The sequence below is a fragment of the Panicum virgatum genome, chromosome 9K (assembly GCF_016808335.1).
Source record: "Panicum virgatum strain AP13 chromosome 9K, P.virgatum_v5, whole genome shotgun sequence".
Taxonomy (NCBI): domain Eukaryota; kingdom Viridiplantae; phylum Streptophyta; class Magnoliopsida; order Poales; family Poaceae; genus Panicum; species Panicum virgatum.
This window is the reverse complement of record NC_053144.1, coordinates 9,384,947-9,407,569: the sequence shown is the minus strand read 5'-3', so window position 1 is coordinate 9,407,569 and position 22,623 is coordinate 9,384,947. Positions and strand designations below refer to the sequence as shown.

At 45.5% G+C, this 22,623-nt stretch overlaps 2 protein-coding genes across 6 annotated transcripts; both read right to left on the bottom strand.

The window, feature by feature from the left end:
- Positions 1-3,354: 3,354 nt before the first annotated feature.
- LOC120649952 lies at positions 3,355-10,172 on the bottom strand. The gene is made up of 7 exons (XM_039926898.1): positions 8,887-10,172; positions 6,673-7,960; positions 6,211-6,490; positions 5,062-5,169; positions 4,668-4,946; positions 4,120-4,263; positions 3,355-4,030 (listed from the first exon to the last, which is right to left on the bottom strand). Exons 1-7 carry the CDS (start codon positions 9,911-9,913, stop codon positions 3,842-3,844), a joined length of 3,315 nt encoding a protein of 1,104 aa, XP_039782832.1. The 5' UTR covers positions 9,914-10,172; the 3' UTR covers positions 3,355-3,841.
- A 4,211-nt stretch (positions 10,173-14,383) lies between these two features.
- Positions 14,384-22,244, bottom strand: LOC120649951 (phytochrome a-like). 5 transcript variants are annotated; one of them, XM_039926894.1, is made up of 7 exons: positions 22,094-22,158; positions 20,647-20,819; positions 16,959-19,079; positions 15,908-16,724; positions 15,429-15,725; positions 15,077-15,323; positions 14,384-14,643 (listed from the first exon to the last, which is right to left on the bottom strand). In XM_039926894.1, exons 3-6 carry the CDS (start codon positions 19,018-19,020, stop codon positions 15,107-15,109), a joined length of 3,393 nt encoding a protein of 1,130 aa, XP_039782828.1. In that variant the 5' UTR covers positions 19,021-19,079; positions 20,647-20,819; positions 22,094-22,158; the 3' UTR covers positions 14,384-14,643; positions 15,077-15,106. The 5 variants fall into 5 exon arrangements, with proteins under 5 accessions (XP_039782828.1, XP_039782829.1, XP_039782827.1 ...); XM_039926895.1 differs by having other exon boundaries at positions 22,098-22,155; XM_039926893.1 differs by lacking the exon at positions 20,647-20,819 and having other exon boundaries at positions 22,094-22,244.
- Between the last annotated feature and the right edge of the window lie 379 nt (positions 22,245-22,623).

Below are 22,623 nucleotides of genomic sequence, written 5' to 3'. Positions count from 1 at the left end.
ACGCCTGGAAATAGGGGCGTCTGGAAATTTCGGGAGCGTCGCCGCATATGCTTGCTGCCGCCCACCACCAGTCCACCACCAGCCGGGTGGGGCTTTTAGGGTGGAGGTCGCTTGTGCCCCTGTGGCCTGTGGCCGAGCACGCCTCGGCGCCTGAGTATTTTACTAGTGCCGGTCCGGGACAAAACCGGGGTGCAGTGGTGGGGATGTGGCTGTGGCTCGTGGTTGTGGTCGGGCGCGGCCGAGGATCGAGGATGGCCGCGAGGTCGCGATCTAGGAAGTAGGATCACGGTAAACCTGCGCGTCCGGAGATCTCGGCGACGCTGCTCCGGGATAATCTCGAGAAGGGAGGCGTGCGCCTGCGTTGTCTGCTTCGGGTGCCTGGCGCTGGCGGGCTTGTAGCCAGCCACGTTGGGGGCTCGGTTTGCGCTAGAGGGGTACATTTTTTTTCTTCCTATATTTTCTCTTTTTCTTCTTATTTTTTCTCTTTCTCTTTTTCCTCTTTATCATCATAGTTGAAAATTGTTGGGAGGCGTTGAAGGGCTCTATGGGCTCCATGAGAAAAAAAAAACTTGACCTGCGGGGCGTGAGACCGCCCCCACGGCATTGTTTGAGAGGTAGAATGACCTTCTCACAGCAGGCCAAGAAAACCCCTGAACCCCTGCCCCACCCGTATACGGGGGCCCGTCGCCTTGTAAGTTAGGCCGGGCTCCACAGTGCTTTGGATATGGGACAAACGAGGGAGTTTTTTTCCTGTGCGAGCCGGGGATCGAACCCCCGACCTGGTGGTTTTCGCTGCTATGGGCTCCATGAGAGTAGGGGGGTTGAAGCACCCCTGGCTCCGCCACTGGGCGAGAGCCGCACGGTTCGTTTCCTGCACTGCATCGTGCCGCCGACGTTCTTTGTTTTACCGGCAGCGGTAGTAATGCAGCCAGGGGATGAGGTTAAAAAAGTGAAACCGAGTGATTTTGCTGATTCAATAGTATTATGTGAGTGAGAATAAGCCAATATAAATTGAAATAAATCGAAAGTAGACAAACAAAACCGATAATGTAATTCCATTTTCAATGGAGTCTTTTCTAGAAGTTATTAATTATTATATACTCCCTCCGTCCTAACAGAAGTAAGTCGTTTTTGGATTTCTAGGTCAAATTAACAAAAACGTAAAATAATCACATTTGTCTCTATTTGTTATTATATTTGGTACTAATTAATTTTTACATGGGGATGCACTTTGTAAATAAAGTAAGATGATTCGTTTTGGAGATAAATTTGAATTACTTGCTTTTTTGGACCGAGCGGTAGACGGTCGCCGTGCCTTCCTCCACGCTTTGTCGACAGATATGGTGGTACGTTCTTGTTGGGGTTATTCCTTAGAAAAGCAGTTCGCTATGTGATTATACTTTCTTAACCAAATGAAATGACGGCGTGTGGCGGCTTTTGGCGATGCATACAAGTACTACAAGAATCTCCATCATTTTCGAAGGAACAAGAAGCTCCATCTTATTCACCACTCTTGGGCTTGTACAGGGACCATAAAATAAAAGCATTTCTTTCGTTCCAACACAATTACGCAACCATGTGCGCGTCCCGGTCCCAATGGAAGCGGAGCAACGTGTCGGAGGTGCCTAATTTTACCTAGTTATATAAGCGATCGTGGCGAGCCGGCGACCGTTACTTTCGGTAAATTTGCTATCCCTCTTTCCATACAAATCGACCGTCAGACTTGTGCTTGTACACAGAGACGATTAAAAGCGTTTCTTTCAATCAATAGCCACGTGCACGTCTCTGTCCCAGTCCAAATCGAAAGTGTAGCGGCCTCCGAAACCTGCCTAATTATACCTGGTTTAGCGACCCCCTGATGGTCGGTGTTAACCACTGCACTTCGCTATCCCTGTTCCCATACCCCGGAGATGGTCGTGCAGTACGTGCAGCTGCACTGAAAATCGACAGCACTGCTATCAGGCGGGCGGCGCAAGTCCCAAATCCTGGCCACGACCGATCCTGGCGTGCGCGACCGGGTCCGTCCCGGGCGGCCGCGGGCGAAGACGACCGCTCTACCGCGGCGCGAAGGACCCGCTGGGGAGGCGCATGCCGCACAGGGAGTGCGTCCTCGATCGCATGGTCATGGAGCTCAGCGGTCAGCAAGGCAGCAAAATAATGGTGCCGTGTCAGGTCAGGCGCCCCGTGTGCGGTGCCACCCTGATCAACTGCTGCTAGCAGGGTTGGACTCGGCGCGCGGCCGTCGCGCACGAACGGGTCCCTCCGGCACGGCGCGCTTGACGAGACGAACACTGCCACCGGCAGGACGGGGGTGCCGCCGCGGCGCCGTGCCGTTGTAGTAGAATCCGGCTGCGCGCCGCGCGCGCGAGCTCGGCAGCGGACGATCGAGTGGAACCAAACGGCCGGGCGCCGCACGCGCGTACCGGCGGCTCGTCCACGCACGCTAGGCTAGCCCCCCCCCCCCCCCCCCCCCCCCCCCCCCGCTCTCGACGAATCTATCGCTTCGCTGATCTCTTGCACACGGAAGCAAAGGACTTTCTACAGTAACCGACACATCGAATCTTTGGACACATGAATAAAACATTAAATACAGTTGAAAAAATAACTAATTACACAGCCTAACTGATTACTGCGAGCTGAATCTTTTAAATTTAATTAATCTATAATTAGACATTATTTATTAAGTAACAACAAAATATCCTACGGTACTAAAATCTAAACTTTTTCACCGACTAAACACACCCAAAGTCGCGCGGATTGATCTGTGCACGGGGATGGGCCGGCGCCAATGATTTGCTCGCCCGCTCATCCATGACCATGACACTCCTTCAATCAGGCGACGTCGCCGTCTGGAACAGACGGATGGATGTGCCTTCGGTTATACTGTAGTGCATGAGACTATTATAGTACTCGCGTTAGAGGGCATAGGCCGGCCGCAGAGGATTCATCTGGCGGAGTAAACAAGCCGTTGCCTCAAAAGCATTAGCCATTCACACGCTGCAGGGGTGACAGGCATGTCATGTAGATCCGGATGGCTGTTGAGTATATGCCACCCATCAGCTTGGTGCATCAAATCGATCGCCCTTTGGACTGCGTACAAAAGCGAAACTTCGGTCTCTCCTCACACCCCTCCCTCACTTTCTTCAGGACTGTTGCGGATGTAACTGACGTTGACTGTAAAATGCAACAAACATCCTAGACATCATCAGCTGCAAGTATTTCCTGACCGCAGTACAAGTTGGACAGGATTCAAGCTCCAATGGAAAAGATTAGGCGCCACAGCAAAAGCAGATTAAAAAATGGTTAATATGAACATACGCTACCTGTTGACCAATTCTTGATAGCAATCAGAAAAGACAAGCAAACCTTGTAAGCTTCGCAGAAGAGCTTTGACAGGCAAATTCCTAAACACCCGGAGAGTCGTTCAGAACTTAGGTTAGAACCGTAACACAGGTTTACAGCATGGCACGGCCGCACGGGGTTCAACAATGATCACACCATGTACAACATGACAGCCCTATTCCTAGAAATGCGTTCCAAAGTACCTAAACCAAAATGGCCTGTTACATCGGGGGCTAGAAATAGACCAAAAAAAAACCAAAGTTATATTACAAGCACAACACAGGGCATGCTGTGATAGTACAGGCCTACAGGGCACATAAGACCTTCTGATTGTGGCACCAAGACATGATCAAACCATATCCCGATTTGCCTTTTGGACTTTGGTTGATGCCATGGCTCAGTCGTGGTAGAACATATTGAATCTTGATCTGTCAAAATTTCATGGTGCTCAGGTGTCGAGACAAATGTTAAGCCACCCGCGACCCAATAGCAATATGCCTCATGAAGATATTGGCTCGTAAGGAAAAGAAAGCCATGGATGTTTCAATGCTTCTGAGGCACTTGGGCGCTTCTTTGGGTTTACCTCTAGAAGGTATGCAACAAACTCGATAAACCCTTGATCAGCCATGGGCAAACGGTGCCGCAAGGATGTCTTTTTGGGAATCAAATATTCAAGTCTGTTACTTTCCTGAATCACAAGAAAATGCGAGCTTAAATGTTAATATGAGAAGAAGAGATTCATTAAAATCTACTGAACAAACACTGAAGAGCACAAACCTGATTTCTCTCGTACAACATGTGGTTCTTTGTGAAATATTTGTAGGTATCCCGTCCCTGCGCAAGCATAGCTTGTTCTATGGAGCCAATGATGCCCATAACACGTGCAAGTAATGTTGCAGGAGAATCATTTTGGAAAAGGACCTGAAAAGCATAGAGGATGCGTACATCAGCTCCAGTAGACCAGTACTCGATATGAACATACAACAGAAAATAGATAAACAAGACACCTTCAAACGATAAAAGAACATAATAACAAAATGCATAGCTTTCAATCATCAACTTCACTATGCTCCCTATCCCCCTGATTATCAGTAGTGGCCAATGAATTATAAATACATAATCTTACTATGATAAGCACCTTAAAAATAGAACGGAGCAGTTAGAAGAGGTATAAATGAGATATTTTTATTTTATTTTGGTACATTCCTCTCTTGCATTATGTGGTTGTCTGTATCTCCTAATATCATATGAACAACGCATAAACCAAAATAAGTGCAACAGTAACAGGTAAGAACAATAGCAGTTAGCATGCAGTAACCACTTACATTTCCGGTGCAAAGTTCTGCTAATATACAACCAAGTGACCATATATCTATCTTTTTGTCATAAGGCAAGCCCAGTATGACCTCGGGTGCACGGTAAGATCGTGATTGCACATATGAGCATAGATGATCTGTCTCAAAACAGCTACTCCCAAGGTCAATGACTTTTATTTCACATCTGCTGTAGCTCTTTACCAATATGTTTTCTGGCTTCAAATCACAGTGAATTAGACCGAGACCATGCAGACACTGCAGAGCCTCCAGACACTGAATAGCTATCGACTGCATGTACAAGAAAGGAAAATATGAAGTTGATGCGGAAAATTGAAGTCACATGTCTGGTTACTGGTAGTTAAACATTAAGTCAATAATAGTGGACATCATAGCTCAGTAATACCTGCAATCTTGGCATTGTGAAGTAAACCTCACCCCCTGATTCCCTGTTGAACTTTTGAAATTCATATAGATTTGCCTTCAGAAGTTCACAGACTATCAGTAAATGCTCCTGCAAATAATACTTCGAATAAGTGGTACAGCACTACAGCATTCACAGACATATCTAGTGCAAACCATAACTTCGTGAAAACCCGTGCAAACCACGGCAAAAAAGTCATCTAAATTCACAAAAAAAATCACACATCTAGATGATATGATGATACACAACCTTGTAAAATATCTTGTCCAAACTCGACTTCGTCTGTGAGATATAAAAAGAACAAATTTCAAGCAAGGAAGTTGTCCAGATGATTTGTTAGAAATTTGTTATTTTTATATCTCACAGACGAAGTTGAGTTTGGACAAGATATTTTATAAGTTTGTGTATCATCATATCATCTACATGTGTGATTTTTTTGGTGAATTTAGACGACTTTTTTGCCGTGGTTTGCACGGGTTTTCACGAAGTTGTGGTTTGCACTAGATATGTTCCCAATTTATCAACCCTAAACTGAGGCTCAGTTCAATTTTCATTCTCGAACATCTTCATACACATAAAATGCCTTCTAGCCATTCTAATTGATCGACTTGAAGAGTTTCAGAGCACTATACTGAAAACACAAGATTCACATGTCTGGAATTTACAAACAAATAACTGTTCAACCAAACATGGCAGAATTTGCTACAAGATGTGATGCCAAATATTTCAGAAATATAAATATGGGAATACCAAGAATTGTGAGTCATTCTAATGGATCAATTCTGGATAATATTAATACGTGCCTTAAATATCTGGATCTTATAAACTGTAAAATGTTGTGGCACACATAACAAAAATGGAATTGTGATGTTCAGAAAGTGAAATGTAGAGTGCTGGATAAATTACATGCCGAATCATGTAATTTAGAAACACTCAATTTGACAGTTAAGAGTTGAGTACAAGACGTGTATAGAGCCAGTAGAATTTCAAACATGCCACAATGCAACATTATTATTTACTACTTCAGCGACTCATTAATATTATGTAGTGAAGTTGTGATAAATTCCAAGACTCAACGGAAATTAAATTACTCTGGAAAGGAATCTATTAAGAATGAAAGCTCAAATTTACCCGGTAGTAGAAGTAATCATACAGACGCAAAAGGTGGTACTTATCAGCAGGATCATGCTTGTTAACATACTTCAGAAGCTTGATCTCATCAAGGCTCTGATCAAAAAAATCTTTGTTATTTTTTATTATTTTGACACAAACATCCATTCCTGTGTGCAAATCATGCGCCTGGATAGCTTTGCTGAATGCAGCTGAACCCAAATACTCCGAGACATGATAACGCCCAGCAATGACAGAATTGAGAACAACATGGAAATTTTTGTCTTCTTCAAAGCCAGTTCTGTCATATAGTTAACAGGAAACAATGTTAAAAGAGATAAAGTCCTCCAAGAAAAAGGAAGTGTAGGTGTTGCACGGTCAACACAGGCACAGTGGAAGGATAATAAAGAACTGGAAATCACGACATCATTTTTATGCTTCTTGTAAAATTAAAAGATGGAACAAACATTTAAAGAACAGTACCTGTTTTTTCTATGCACAATCTTAAGATTGAAAGTTTCAAACTCTTCCTCCTGCGCCTTTATCTGTCTGACTTGCTCTTGCAATGCTGCTGCTTCCTCATCATCTAAGGTGGTTCCAGTGTCTTCTTCTTGTGCGTCGTCTAGTTTGTGATGCCGAACATTGGTTGTGTCCTCTGTTTCGTCATACGATGCACTTGAATTTCTCGATCTGACAACATCAGACGTCATTTCATCTCTAGAGCTTCTTAGAGAAGACTCGCTATTCTTTTTCCTCCACGTGGCAAGCATATCATCAGATACCATGCCATTTTGACATTCATCAGGATCATTAATGCAATAAATTTCATCCTTCTTTGACCACAAAGATTTAGCATCAGAGTCATGATTTTTCCCAGAATGCAGTGGTGGAGGAAAAGAAAATCCACCATCAGCCGCTCCTGGTGGTAGATTGACCTTCTGGATATCAGCAGCATAATTGATTTGGTCATGTTTAGCTCCTTTACCACCTATTCTCTTCTTTTCAGTTTCCTGCTGAGAATGTCTTTTTCCACTAACACTGAGGCTGCTCTCGTTGAAGTATTCGATATCCCCTTCGCTGCTACCTCCAATCAGACTTTCCCGCACCTCACTACCAATGTCAGCAGCATCACTGCTTATCCCAACACCAATCGACCTAACAGAGCCATGCTGATCATCCTCCACAAAAGGGTCATCAGGATGGGGTCGTTCAGAATCGTTAAGGAATTTTCCATTCGCTAACATACCTAATTCACTGTTCTGCGATACAAATCCCTGCCAGACTGGTTCAGAATGCATCAAATTAAGCTCTTCGGGATCTAAAAGTTGACCATCATACTGAACCATCATATCATTATCAGGAATTCCATGCACCATTGGCCCCATCGAAGTGCCTACTTGTGCAATATTCTTTCCATGAAAATACTGCTCACCAGATATGTAGGAATCTTCCTCAACAAATGATTGGTCGTCATCTTCATCCTTTGTAGGGCGATCATGTCGATCAGGCCCTCTTGTGTGGCCAGTTGCCTTCTCGTTGTCACTAGGATAGTCAATCTCATGCGCTAGAAACCAGGTTTCATCCTCAATTGGTTGTCGGGTGTAGCCAACATCATCATCATCATCATACTCATCGGAGTCCCAATATTCACCAATTGGATATTCAAGTGAATCATCACCAATTGTTGCGAAACCAGATACCAGGTCAGAAGTATCTTCGGCAATACCTTGACTGACAGACAACCAACTATTGCCAATTGTGCGCCTTCCACCTGAATATATTCATGCAGAGGTCAATGTTCAGGAGACAAGAAATTAGCAAATCTAGACATGTAACACTCTGATAAAGTTTAAATTAAAATAACAGCATTAAAATTAATTGGAGTCATCACGTCGCACTTATTGAAACCCAATTTCCTAGAACATAAAGATCAACGGAGAGCAAAACACTTCCAGAAATATGAAACATCAGTCAATCATCCTTTGCGAGGGGAAAGAATGAAAACACTAATTTAAACAATTGAATTATGAAACATGGATGGTCACTAATAATCTGCCCGCAAAAGGAGCATTCATTACAAATGACACGTACTTCTGACTTCTGGAAAACAAAAACCTCATAGTTTTCTCACATGATAGTGGCACTAAAGGATCCATGGCAGGAATAAGTTGGTGTCACAATTTACTACTGACACCAATATGCAAGATTTCACAAGGTCAGTTGTGCTTCTTTTTTATTATAGCAAAAGTAGAGGAATAAATTACAGAAACTACATCAAGTGATGTCCTTACTCCTTAGTTGGTCCCAAATATGATATAAATCACATGAACATTAGCCAAATGTTCACATTTTATGGCCTACACAACCAAAGTCAAAACTATATAGTGACTTTTGAAAAAAATGGATCTTTTTTCAAACAGCACAGTGCATAATAATCACAACAGCTCACTGGAATCCAGAACAAATCAAGTAGTCAACCATTGCCTTCCGGCATACAAATACTTCACAATTTCCAAAGCCTTTTTGCCATAACAAAGATAGATTGGTAGAGAAAAAAAATGTCTTGAATTAGATCCTAGTACTATTGCAATGACATATGTTTGCACAGAACTGAATAAATAAATCATATTGAACACCCTGTAACACTGCTTGCCTAGTAGTTTGAGCTCAGTACCATGTAACTCACTAGCAACATACCTGAAGATGTTATTTCTTGCCCGATTGGAACATCGAGATAAGACCCAATCATAAAGGCATGATCAGCAGCACTAGATTGCTTGGCTCCAGATCCATGATGGTTTATCTTTTCCTCCCAGTTCATATTGACTAACTTATCTTCAGACTTGAGCCTCACAGGGGGTAACTTGGGAAGCTCCTCACGCTGGTTATCTGCAACAAGCTGCAGATCGAAGCAGCGGTCAGCCACCTGATCTGTATCCTGGGACTTTTCAAAGTAATATTGCCTGTTCCCTTCATCAAGTTGTCCTTTCACAGCTTTTCCAACACCATCTGCACTAATGCTCTTCTTTAGTTCTTTCCTTTCATTTTCGTGGTGTGTGCCGTTGTAGCTAGAGGAGGGGTTTTCTGCAGGGAACGGAAGCACTGTCTTAACTGTGCAACCATTCAAGATCTCCTCTTTTTCTGGAACCAGATTTTTATCCCTGGAATGATCCTGTTCGTTGGTTTCAGCTCTCCCTGCAGCATCAACTTTTCCCTTCCCTCTTCCAAACGAGGCTTTTTGCTCCAGCACCGGGCCAGGCTGCTCGGTCCCAACACCTCGATCCCTCTTCTCTGCCATCATTGCACCACGCCTATGTCTTGGCACCTCCTCCAACACCAGAAGCTCGGCCAGCTGCTCTGCAGTGCTGTTGGCAATGCTGAAGGTCCAAGGATACAGATCCCCCATGTTGTTCTCCTGAGGCTGGCCAATCCCGGAGCCTTTCCTCCCGTCCGACCCATTCGGCAGAGCTCCCACATCAATCTCCTTCACGATGAACTCCCTTGACGAGTCCGCGCTCCGCACTGACGCAGCACCCTTGGGCCCTACATTGGAGCCCACCGAGTCCTCATGCTCCTCGTCCTCTTTCGGCTCAGCGCCACGCCTCTGTGTGGCCGTGCCATTTGAATCGCCCCGGCCGGTGAGCTCCCCGCGGAGGGCGGCCTCCGCCTTGGCGAACCGGTTCTTCCGCAGGAACTCGAGCACCAGATCGATGTTCTCCGACATGGTTCCCTCCAATATCAGCTAGCCCAGAAGCGAGGAAATGCTTACTCTGAGGCGGAGACAAACTGAAGGCAGCGCCTTGTCAGAGACCCAAACCGGCCGAGCCGAAGCTCCAGACGCCCGGGGACTTGGGAAGCCGCCCAATGCCGCGGCGCCGGCAGCCGCAGATCGGCGCCCCTGACTCGAAAACCCCGCGGCAAATCGAGCTTCCGGAGAGCTTCTCGGGACCGCAGGGCCTCAGCGAGACGAAATGAAACCCGCGCGGCGGACCCCCTAGGCGAAGCGTGGACCTGCACCCGCAGTGCAAGCGCGAATCCGCTGGGGGCACCGCGAGGCGAGTGCCGCGGAAACCCTAGCAGCCGTCCCCGCACCCCGCGCCGGCGCGAGCACGACGAGGGCAGGGGCGGGGGGAGGGGAGGGGAGGGTGGGGGGCAGCGCGGGGGTGGGCCCGGGCGGTCAGCGGGCCCCGGCGCCGCCGAGAGCGGAGGGCGGCCGGGCGGGAGCGGATCCGGCGGCGGCGTGGCAGCGGCGGCGGAGCAGGGGGCGGGGAGGGCGCATCGGGCGGGGGGATCAGGGCGCGGCCGGCGCGGCTGGGGGCAGCATATTCGGGGTTGATGGTGGTGGTGTGCGTGCGCGAGACCGGAAAGGGCACCCCCCCGACCCGAGCCCCAGCGAGAAAAGGAAAAGAAAGGGAAATGGGAAGTTTTTTTTTTTTTTTTGCTTTGCTTTGCTTTCGTCCCGTTCCAGCTCGATTTGGTCGCTTGCGCTCGGGCTGCGGGGACGCCGATCCGCCCTGCGCAGATAAGCTTATTTTTTGGGGGCGTCTAGTACGTTGCAAACCGTAGCTTTGGGCGTTCAAAACTCCCCCGGGTCCCGTCCGTCCTGTGTCGTAGTGGCTGGCTGGGCTGGAGCCCTGGCGCTAGGGGTGGGCGAAATATAACCGAAACCGATTAACCGAACCGAATCGAACCGCTTTAACCGCAAAAGTCGGTTAATTCGGTTAACGGTTAATTTTGCGGTTAAAATTTTTGAGATATTCTTTAACCGCATATTATTTCGGTTTTGATGTGCCACTAACCGATTTAACCGAATTAACCGATTTAGCAAGTTGAGTGTAATGTGTATTTATCTTATGTCTTAAACATATGTATAATCATGTGAGATATCAAGAATTCTTGGTTTTCATAATTAAGATATCTAAGTGTGGCTACATTAATTGTTTTTCTAGCTTTCTAAGCTTATTTTAGTGGCTAATAGCTTGTAGTTGATGTCATAATTTCATTCTAATTTGCTTGTTATTTATGTATTGTATACATTACGGTTAATCGCAAAACCGAACCGATTTAACCGCAACCGAATTTACGCGGTTAAAAGATTTCTAGCTACAATTTCGGTTAAGAGTTTGTCATAACCGAAATATTTCAAAACTGAATTAACCGAACCGATTTAACCGCACTAACCGAATGCCCAGCCCTACCTGGCGCCAGGATGAAGGGCCGAAGTGAGATCCGTGGCTGGGATTGGGAAGGGGCGAAGGGCTGGCTGGACGGAGTGGAGAGGAAGCCGGTTCGTGCGACCGTTCGGCGGCCGGCGGCCGGCGGCCGACCTGGGTGTGAGCGGGTCCGGTCAGGATTTTTCTATCACTGATTAGCAACGAGAACGGGGAACGGTCGGCCCGGATGATAGTCCTTGTCTTGGTTTTTCAATTAATAATAAGGGCAGTCCTTTTCTTGTTGAGATTGTAAGATGGTTTCTTAAAGAAGTGTATGGCCGGTCGGTTTTTATTTCTGCTCTATCGTATTTGATGTAGTAAATGGGTGTTTTACATTTGATATAGCAATGTCAGGCTCGTGCTGGCGCAACACTGATGGATTTTTTTCTTGACTCGTGGTTCTAGCTTTAAAGAAAAAACGAATAATCGTGATAGGGTAAAATTGATATGTCATTCTATATAAGTTTGATTGTGAACTCTATCTATCACAAAAGAGTAAATGCTCAATACACAGCGGTGATAGGGTCGATGAGTTTGTTTACTTTATTTTTATAGTAAAAAATCATGCGGGAAAATTTGCAATTAGTTTTCTTTGTTTCTAATAAGTACTCCTTTCATCCTAAAATATAAGATATTTGGTAAGTCAAAATAGTCTAAGTCTGATCAAATTTATATACAAGAATATTAAGATCTAACACATCAAATAAGTGAATTATGAAAATATATTTTATAATGAATCTAATTATTCTCATTTGACATTCAAAATATTAATATTTTTTATACAAAGTTGGTCAAACTTTGAGATGTTTAATTTAGGACAAACTAAAATACCTTTTATTTCAGGATGGAGAGAGCAGCTGGCTTTGTGCATCTCATAATATATAGGTTATGAATTCCTTTATATCTTTCAAAAAGAAAACTTGAGCAAACCTAATGCAGATTCTAGTTAAACAGATTCTTGTGAGGGCTTGAACGCCTGTATCATCAATAAGTTGCCGTGCTACTAGTACTGTTAAGCAGCCTAGCGGGACGTTGTCTCGGGACCTCGTTTTCGAATTAAAGTCAATGAGGCGGCACCATCCTGTTTGTCCACTAAAAAAATCCAGTTCAACCGCCGGACCTTGGTTCGTTGGGCTCGTGTCCTGTTTTGTTTCAAGTAGCACAAGTATCACAAAAATTTTGACTAATAATTAAAGATATTAAATAAAGGTAATTTATAAAACTAACTCCACAATCCTGCGCTATTTCCCGAGATGAATCTAATGAAGTTTTTGATCGCGCGATTAGATGATGGTTACTGTAGTATTATTGTAGCCAATCATCGATTAATTACTGTCATTATATTTATCGTGAAAAGTTACACTCATCCATGAAAAAGTTTTGCAAATAAATTTTGTTTAGTACTCCATGTATATGAGATTCTCTTTTAGAGAATCGTGCGCGACAAGTGTGACAGGGAAACCAAACACAACATCGGAAACGGGGTAGTGCACCGGTCAAGGCGGATGTGCCAACGGGCAACCACCACCCCGTACACCTGCCACCTGATTGGCGAATGGCGATGGATCGAAACAAGACCCGCCAGTGATAAGGTCAGTACTCGGTGGAGCCCCTGCGTTTCAAGTCTCGTCTTCAACGACGTGACGGGTTGAGCTCGGGGGCGGTCGTCGACTCTGCACCGCCTCCGCCCGCGGATTTCTCCCGGTGATTGATTTCCAACCGCTTTTTTTTTCGTGCGATCACAGTGGGAGAAAACGGCACCGGGCGGCTGCCATGTTTCCGTGAGAGGACAACAGCGACGTCCCTTGGATAAAACAGTAACCGACTTGCGACAGCTATGGCACAGCTGCTCGGGGCGGCCTGGGCTGTAATCACAGCGTGCTCTGGGTCCTCGGTCTCGCATGATCGCCGTGACCTCCTTGAATGCTGCGCGGAGTGTCAGCTTGTCAGGCAGGGGAGGGGTACCTGGATGGCTGGATGCTGGATCAGCATGTTGCAGTTGCAGGTTCAGGCCGCCGCCGCTACTCGTTATTACGCAGCCAATGCTCGCTCCCGTCCCGCCGGACCGGACCTGATGTCCTGGTCAGGGATCTGGTTCTGTGTACTAGGAGTATTAGAAAACTTTGACCGTTAATTACGATATTAAATAAAATCAGTTTACAAAATCAATTCTAAAACTCTACGCTAGGAATTCTGAAGAATCTAATAAGGCCTTCGACCGTGTGATTAGAGGATAGTTACTGTAGCATCACTGTAGCCAAATCATTGATTAATTACCGTCATTAGATTCGTCGCGAAAAATTATACTCATCTCTAAAAAAATTTTACAAATAGATTTCATTTAGCACTCCATGCATGCGAGATCTTTTCTCGACTTGCGTGTACTAAGAAACTATAGTGGGAGCCAAACATGGCCAAGTGTCTTGCAGCTTGAATTCTCCAATCAGTGCTAAGTGCTGGCAGGGGGCGTTTATGCGGTCAGTGACTGCACACTGCAGGGTGCGGTGCGGTGTTCTCCATCCTCCCCAGTCCCCCACGCCCGCGTCGCGTGGCTATCCGACATGAACTGAAGGAGATCTGCAGTCCTGGCAGCGGCAGCAGAAATGGAAACGGAGATGGGGGTGAAGCGCAACGGTTCGCGGGCGCGGTCAGTGACAGTCGCCGAATGCATCCGGCCTGCCTGCGCGGTTTACCTGATTCGAGCCCAACACGAAGCCCACGGGCCAACAACTGCTGGCGTTGCTTCAGAATTCAGAGTAATACTTGTTTCTTCACAAATAGTACGATTATTACAAGTCTCAACTTCTGAACACACTTCATGCACATCATCAAACCTGAAGAAACATATACTGCGCCATACCCCATTTTGGGCAATCTGAAATCTGGACAGAGGGTACATCATCAGCTTACACCAGCACACTGTACCAGTACAAGCACGATGCATGGGCTGATTCCTGATTGGCAGAAAGAGGACAACAGTCTGGAGCTAAATTTGACGGTTTATTCATGTTAACTTAAACTTCAAGCTTACTACACGGTAGGATTTTCTGTTTCTGGAAGAAAAAAAAACTACACAGTTGGATAACAGGTAGAAACAGGGCAGAAGTATGCCCGTACAACCTTTCCCCACCTGACAAACAACCATACAAGTCAATCTTATTTATGCATTCGGCGGCCCTACAGCCTGCAGCACTCCCATTCTCCACGAACCATTTGGCTTTCCGAATGAACTGAAAAGGAGCTGCCATCAAGAGCAGAAATAAAAATATTTAGCAAAAAGTTTACATTGGTTACTATTGAAAACTGAAATCGCTTAAAGAAAAGCACACATGAAACAAAATGCATCACAATATACGTAGACCATTAATCAGAACCAGCCACATAGTTATCCTCTCCCTGAATATGCACAACATCTATGTATCATTCCCCCTCGTACTGGTAATATTATTTGTTCATCGTATAGCCATAGCAAGATATTTGGGAAATGGCAGAATATTGCACATCCTTAACAAAGCAATTTTAAATCTTCTAGTGGCAGGTATCAATCACAAAAGCAAAACCCTCTTTAGTGGGTGTAACAGAGCAAAAATCAAGTAAGGAGTTGCATAACCAGCGGCTGAGTGGAAACAAACACAGCAGATAACCTTATCCCGTTTACAAACTAGTGAACATACCATTTGAAACCACTACTTGCAGTGTTGGCTTCAATGTCCACTGGCGGCAGGAGCAGAGGCAAGTTCTGCGGTGAGAATGAAGGTTGACATCCCAGCTTCCCTCAGGTGACCAATGTCACCATTCATTAGCCTCAGAAGATTTCTAGAAACTAGAAGGCTCAAGCCCTCTTCTGACTGTTCCTTATTGTCCTCCTCATACATTTGTGCTAGTATTTCTGCTGGAACACCTGTTCCCTGGTGCTTGATCCTGAAAATTCATAAACACAAGAGTAGCTTTACTTTAAGCATTCATGCTTCAGAAATTGATTATCAGAAACAAGTGTATGCGTTCAAATTTGAGTGGCCAGTGTACCTAAGCTCCAGGTCTATGAGATGGAGGTTTTCCCCAATGCTGTTCTTAGTCAGTTTGGAAGTGATATCAACAGAACCTCCAACAGGAGAGAACTTCACCGAAACAAATAGGAAGTCAGAGAGGATCTGCTGGAGTCGAATACCGTCCCCGTACACTTTTTGCTTCATGAATCTCTCTGGCAGGTTGCAAGAAACTCTGATCCCTTTACCCTGGCAACCTATCAGTACTTGACTGACTGCGGCCACCACCACATCTTGCAACACAAATTCAGCCATATCCAAATCCAAACAACTTGACCTGTGAACATAATGATAAAGAAATATAGAGTTTATAGTAACTCATATGACTATAAGGTTTAGTATTTAGTAAAAATGAAACAAAGAGTGATATCATTAACCTACGTCCGAAAACTGACAAAAAAACAAATGCAGATGAAATTACAAGAACCTAATAGAACAGTTTAGAAGTTTTATTCTTACTTGTCAGTAATGTTATCTTGATCTAAGTCGGAAAGTATCTTGTTTAGCTGGCGATGACAACTATCTGCAACATGGACCTGCCTCATCTGCTCTTCATTCAGACCTGTGCTCTTGATTGCTTGCCTAGAGTAAAGCATACCTGACAGAGGTTTGTTGATGGCGTGTCGCATGTATGAGAAAGCCTTCAGCCTTCTCACTGCTGTTTGATCCGAGGCTTGCTGCACATGTAGCGCATGCTGCAGCTCATCACTAGGAACATGAATGAAACAGAACACTCCAGTGACAACACCATCTGCATTTACTTTTCTGTTCACTGAAAGAAGACACTCAATGTGCTTCCCATTTCGATCGAAGAAGCCAAAGGGAGCCCTTTCTGCCTCGTCACCGGCTAATGCACTGTTGATGATAATGCAAAGACGCACAAATGCATCTTTGTTCTTCAAAAGGCAGGAAGCATTACTGCTATCAAAAACTTCACCAAGGAGCATCTTATCAATCACCTCATCTCTGTGCCACCCGGTAAGCTTGGTCATGGCTGCATTCCACTCAGAGCACCACCCAAATTGGTCAGCACCAAATATGGGAGGGATGAGTGGGTTCGGGTTATGAACGATTGCCTTGTAGTCCCCTTCAACACGAGTAAATTTGTCCATGACCAACTTATGAACAGTCATATCCTGGGCTACAAAGCACACCCCAACAACATGGTCATGAAGGTCACGACTGGCACAGGCATTTACAACCAAGATAACAGGGCCATCATCCCTCTTGGAGCCATGTGTTTTCAACTCAAATCGAACTTCCTTCTCTTCTCTGCCTGCTTGATTGAAGAAATATTTAGAAATCATACATAATAATAATTAATAATTTAGTATTTTTGTGAGGGTTGACTGTTAATGGAATGACAATCAAATGTAGCAGATAATAAATTAGGTTCTTGACACCTAGAGTTTCTTTTTTGTGGGGGGTTGACAAAAAAATGCTGTCAGATATAAGAATAAAACCAAAAACATTAGAAATATACTAAAGCAACTAGAATGAATCCACTCACCCTGCAGAGCCAAGTATAGCATCCTCTGAACAGTTGATACAGAAGAATCTTCCACAAGTGTAAGTATGTGTCTTCCTATAGCCTCATCAACTCTCAATCCTGTCAATTCCGCTACCTTTTGATTCCACCCATTGACCAATCCATTGCCATCTACTGCTAAGATTGGAACAGTTGCAGTTTCCATCAGGCGAACCATTTCACTTGTCACCACCTGCAATTCAGCAAGCCCATCAAGTTTGAGATCACCAATCTGGTTATCTAAACCAGATGTCTGGGCCGGCTTCGTGGCATCATTCAGTGTACCTCTAAGTATAAGTTGCAATGAGTGAATAGCATCCATCTCGTAGTCATTCCATGGCAAACTCTTCATCTTGACAACCTCAAGGAATGCCTTGAAGGACAACCTTGGGTGCATCCTTCTGTTGTCGTCCTTGTCAGATGGATCATGCTTTGCACCTCCCCATTTGATTTCAGCAGCTGTATGTGACCTGAACCAGAAAAGAATATCCTTGGAAGTGATCTTAGCCACTGCCATTCCACAAATCATGTCACCAAGGGAGGCAGCTCCTGGATATCCAGCATCCTGGAGGCTGTCAGTACTCAAGCCAGTGGAATCCCTATGAACTTCTGAAAGCCAAAAGGCAATATCACGTATCTGAGACTCAGTTGGAGCCGTTTGAAGACGCCATACTTTGTCCCCATACAAAAGAGCAGCACCATCACATCTAACTAGGTCCATGATATTTGGACTCCCAGATATGATACTCAAGGGAGATGCTTCCCTGAATAGCATGTCAGAGAGCATTGTTTGCATACGTAGAATGCTTTTCTCTTGTATCTGCTTCTCCAATTCGAACTCCTTGTTTACATGGACAGCAAACACTTGTGCTAAGAATTCACAGGCATACCTCAGTGGAAACGGGACATATCTGGGGCTCTCATGATGACAAACAAGGAGACCCCACAGCTTCTTCTGCTGCTGCTGTGATTGTTGTTCAGAATTGGGTTCATCATCCTCTTCATTTTCATTGACCACAACAGCCATGACAAGGGATGCAATTGAGTTCATGTTCTCCATATATTGAAGGTGACAACTGTGTGGTGCTCTAAGAGTTGAACCACACAAGCTAATATCAATGGAGAGTGCTTCATCTTCAATAATTTTCACAGATCTTGCACGACAATCACAGATCATTCGTACTTTGTTCTTCATGAAAAGGAACCTTGCAGCTTGAGGAATATCAGTGGCTGGATAGTGAAGGCCAAGATAAGGCTCAATACCAGGTTTTGTAATCTCCGCAAAGACCTCCCCATGCTCATCTTCATGGAACTTGTAAGCCATCACCCTGTCGTAACCTGTAAGGTCGAAGATTTCCTTAACCACGGTATTGCATAAGGCCTCCATGCTCCCACCTGGTAGTGACTGGATTTTGGAGATTGCTTTAGCAGCAAGCTTATAAGACTGCAAAGCCCCAGCAGCAGTGGCAGGAAATTCTGTAGGTTTTACAGGCTCAAAATCTACCACCAGACAACCAGTTGCCCTATGAACAATGGCATAGAATGGCTTGCCTGAGGTCTTGCATTGAACTAGGATAGGATTCAGCAATGAAACGTCAGCAAAGCCTAGTGCCTTCTGTAGTGCTGTGGCACCTGGGTCAGTGAAAAGGGAGCGCACATTGGTACCAATTCCTAGCTTTGGGGAATCATCAACATTAGGCACAGCATGGCTGACTGTTGTAAGCATTTCCGGAGCATTCTCACTGAATGCAATAACCCTGAAGCTCTTCTCATCAAGGGCCAACAAGCAACCAAATGGTTGGATTAGCTTTCCTCTCTGAATGTGCTGCAAGTAGGCTATGACCTTCTCTGAACGCCCTTGCTGCTCAGGTGGAGCGCTCCGCTGCGCTTCAACCAACTTGGAGTAATCAAAGGAATCACCAGATTCTTCAAACTCTGCATTGAGTTCAGCATCAAGGGTTGTTTGTGCTAATATCCTTGCTCGTGAGTTCTGGCGAGTCCTGCTGGATGAACTGGAACACTGAGTAGGCCTTGAGGAAGACATTTTCTGTTTCAATCTCAAATACTTGAAGCACTCAACCACTGGATATCACTCCTCCTGAACTGGTAAATGGGCAATGAAAACCATAAATCAGTAAAATAGAAAGTTACAGCACCCCCAGTGAGATGCAAAATCAAAGATTTTCTCGGTGTACTACAACACATGCGAAGACTCAAAGCACAAGACAAGTCCCTGTTGCAAAAGTAGATCATGAAAGGGATGTTTTATTTTGTTTTTCCCGGCCTCGATAAAATATATTTTAAAAGTATAAACACGGATGACAAAAGTAGATCTTTGAGATAATTATTTAATCTTCCAATCAGAGGGCCAAATTTTTATTCACCCCACAAAAAGTACTGCTTGGCTAGCAGAAGATCAAGAAATGTTAAAATCCTTATCACACTGGGAATCATGGATGCACCCCTCGGGCTATTGAACATCCACTGCCTTTTTTTGGGGGCAATTGAACATCCAATGCCTATGAACAGAACTAGTGCTGCTTGGGCGTCTTCAATCATTTCTACTTCTTATTTGCCAACCAATCTAATAGATAGCATGTGAGTCTTTCTCCAATGGTCTAGCTTTAAGCTGCCATCGTGGGTTGCATACTTTATTTATTTTATGAGAAACCAGTGAAAAAGGAGGTGGGTGTGGGTGGGACCCCGATCGATCTTGGAATCAGTTAGAGACTAGCTCTTGAGGAAAAGCTAGCTCTTCCCTCTCCTCCATCCCTCTCTTCTTCGTGTAATAAAAAAGTTGAGGTGGAACTACAAGACCTAGGTGGTGTGTAACGGTTAGAGACACCCTTATACGTGGTTCTTGGATGAAGCCTTAAGTATCATATATGTAGATCAAGCAACAAGTGGTGTAACATGAGCAATAAGATCAAGTTCATTTATCCTATTAGTGGCAAATGAGGTTTCTCAGATTGCGACGCTTCTTTTATAATATTTTTTCAACAGTTCATCTAGCAACATGTAGGTAGATATTAAAAAGATCACCGTATTCATATTTGAAAGTACTTTCAAAAAATTATGACTTTTTAGCTATGGACAATATATTATAAAGAAACAAATTGCCAGAGTTTTTGGAGATCACATATGAATAGAGTATAAAATTGTCATTTTTTCTCACGAAATTAAAGTTCATATATCATTTGGACATGTAAAGTAACTAACTAAGGCTCTTCTGTTTTAGTATATAAGTATAAAATAGTACAATATGTGTACTATTTTCAGCAAATGGACCAGAGATATATATCATAAAGCAATATAGCTTAGCTTCTCAAACTGGAGCAAAATTTTTTTAGAAGAAATAACCTTGGACAAAGGAAGAATAATACTGTCTGAAACGTCCAGTAGTATGCTATTATGGAGCGAGATTTCATTTTTTTTCATTCTTCCCCAACAGATGGGGGCTTGAAGTTTTCACTTGAGTGACATGAGAAAAGCTCCTAAAAGGTGGCACATTTACTGAACTAAGTTCACAAACATATATCAGGAAAGCACCTACAGGCTACAGCTAACATGAAGAACCTAACAGAAAATAGGATAACACAGTGCTAACAAACAGCACAAAAGCATCAGCCACAAAGACCCAATGAAAGCAGGATCCCCATTTCCTGCTCACCTTGATCAAGAGATTGCCCCGGTGCTGACGTGCTGTTACTTCCCCCCTCGCCCTTTTTGGTCGTGTCGGGAATTTTATTTGGTGACACGGATATGGAACATGGACAGTACCGACTGCCGAGAAAATGCAAGTGCAAGAGCCACCGAGTGGACTTGAAGCACCCCCTTCTCCTCCTGCTCACGATACCAGATCAGCTTAACAGTGACAGACACTATCCCCTTCCACTAGCCGTCAAGAGCCCCAGAAAAGAAAAGGGTTTCCTTTTTTTTAAAAAAAAATCGTGCATGTGAGAACAAATTTCAGAAAGGGCGGTCTCGGGATACCCATCTTCCATTATCTAAGGCTGTCTCCAACAGAGCAGCCAAAGCTTGACCCAAACCCATTTTAGGTTGTGCAGTCGTTTTCCCTACCCAAAACACTCTCCAACAGGCAACGCAAACCAAGTACCCATTTTGGGTTCCCATGAAGCCAGAACGTAAATAAAGGCCATGCCCTCAACGCGACGCAAACCTCTTGCGCCTGTAGTGGTGGGGTCGGCGAGACGAGGCAACCACGCGGCGGGGAGTGAAGGGGAGCTGCCGGCGAGCGCGAGGCGAGCTCGCGGCGGGGTGCGGCGGGCCGTGGCCAGCGAGGAGCGGCGCGGCGGGGAGCGACGCGGCTTTGGGGTGGGGCCAGCGAGCGCGAGGCGAGCTCGCGGCAAGGAGCGGCGGGGGCGCGGCCGATGACGGCGAGGCAGTCCGGCGGACGACGGTGAGGCAGGTCGGAGGACGACGGCGAGCTGCAGCCAGTGCAGCGAGGTTGGGAGCGAGCAGCAGGGCGCGGTGAGGAGCGACCGACGACGATAAGTGGGCCAGCGGGCAACGACGGCGAGGCGGGCCGGCGGACGACGGCGAGCAGCAGCCAGCGCAGCGAGGTGGGGAGCGAGCACGGCGAGGAGCGGCGGGGCGCGGCCGGCGCGGCGGGAGCGAGCGCGGTGAGGATGGGTCCGCTGTTGGAGATTGGATCTTTTGGGTGGGGAATTTTTTACTGTGCACGACCCAATCCGACGGTTTTGGATTTGCCTTCGTGCTGTTGGAGATAGTCTAAACACTAGCTTACTATATTTGCTAATCGCAGCAACCAAACATGATGTCGAGGCTAACCAGAAACGCGGAAGAACCACACCCTCTGCAGCTCCTGCTTCTCCATCCCCCTAATCCAACAACCAATTAACCAATCCTCCTAACGAATGAATAAACGCCTCTCCTGCTGATTCGTCGACACAAAAAAGAGAAAAAAACTCATCTTACCCCCAGACGGGAGCAAGAGGGACGCGGCGGAGGGTCAAGTAACCAGCCCACGACCTTCACGGCCTCACCGCAATCCGTGCCCAAGAACAGAGCGTGAGCAGACGACGATTGAAGCTGGGCAACAGGGGAGGGGAGAGGAAAGGAGGCGGAGAGCGGACCTACGGTGGCGGAGGAACGCGAGCGGAGTGAGCTCTGGAGCAGGAGGACGACGCCCATCCCCGGCGACTCTCGCTCGGCGAACAAGTGCGCATAAATAGCGGAAGGCTGGGCCCCGGGGGTAGGGTGGGGGCGCGCGCCCATTCCCGGCTCGGGTGGGGGCGCCACCCACCGGCAGGTGTCGAGCGCTGGTTCGTGCCGGCAATTGGTTTACCAGGTTTAGGCCGTGTTTAGTTCCCAAGCTTGTAAAGGCAAAAAAAATTTTGCAAAAGAATCTTGGTAATTTGAAGTACTAAATGAAATTTATTTATAAAAATTTTTGCACAGATGGATTGTAAATCACGAGACGAATCTAATGGTGCTAATTAATCCATGATTAATCAATAATTAGCGGATAGTTACTGTAGCATCACTGTTGCAAATCATGGATTAAGTAAGCTGATTAGATTCGTCTCGTGATTTACAACCCATCCATGTAAAAAGTTTTGTAAATAGACTTCATTTATTACTTCAAATTAGCAAAATTCCTTTA

What these genes read in the sequence shown, in the direction of transcription:
- LOC120649952 (XM_039926898.1), bottom strand. Translation starts at nt 9,913, where the DNA reads ATGTCGGAGAACATCGATCTGGTGCTCGAGTTCCTGCGGAAGAACCGG. An exon ending in TCACAATGCCAAGATTGCAG is followed by an intron (nt 4,947 to 5,061) that starts GTATTACTGAGC and finishes TTGTACATGCAG; the next exon opens with TCGATAGCTATTCAGTGTCT. An exon ending in TGTTGTACGAGAGAAATCAG is followed by an intron (nt 4,031 to 4,119) that starts GTTTGTGCTCTT and finishes CTTGTGATTCAG; the next exon opens with GAAAGTAACAGACTTGAATA.
- LOC120649951 (XM_039926893.1), bottom strand. Translation starts at nt 19,020, where the DNA reads ATGTCTTCCTCAAGGCCTACTCAGTGTTCCAGTTCATCCAGCAGGACT. An exon ending in GCTATACTTGGCTCTGCAGG is followed by an intron (nt 16,725 to 16,958) that starts GTGAGTGGATTC and finishes TCAATCAAGCAG; the next exon opens with GCAGAGAAGAGAAGGAAGTT. An exon ending in CTCATAGACCTGGAGCTTAG is followed by an intron (nt 15,324 to 15,428) that starts GTACACTGGCCA and finishes ATGAATTTTCAG; the next exon opens with GATCAAGCACCAGGGAACAG.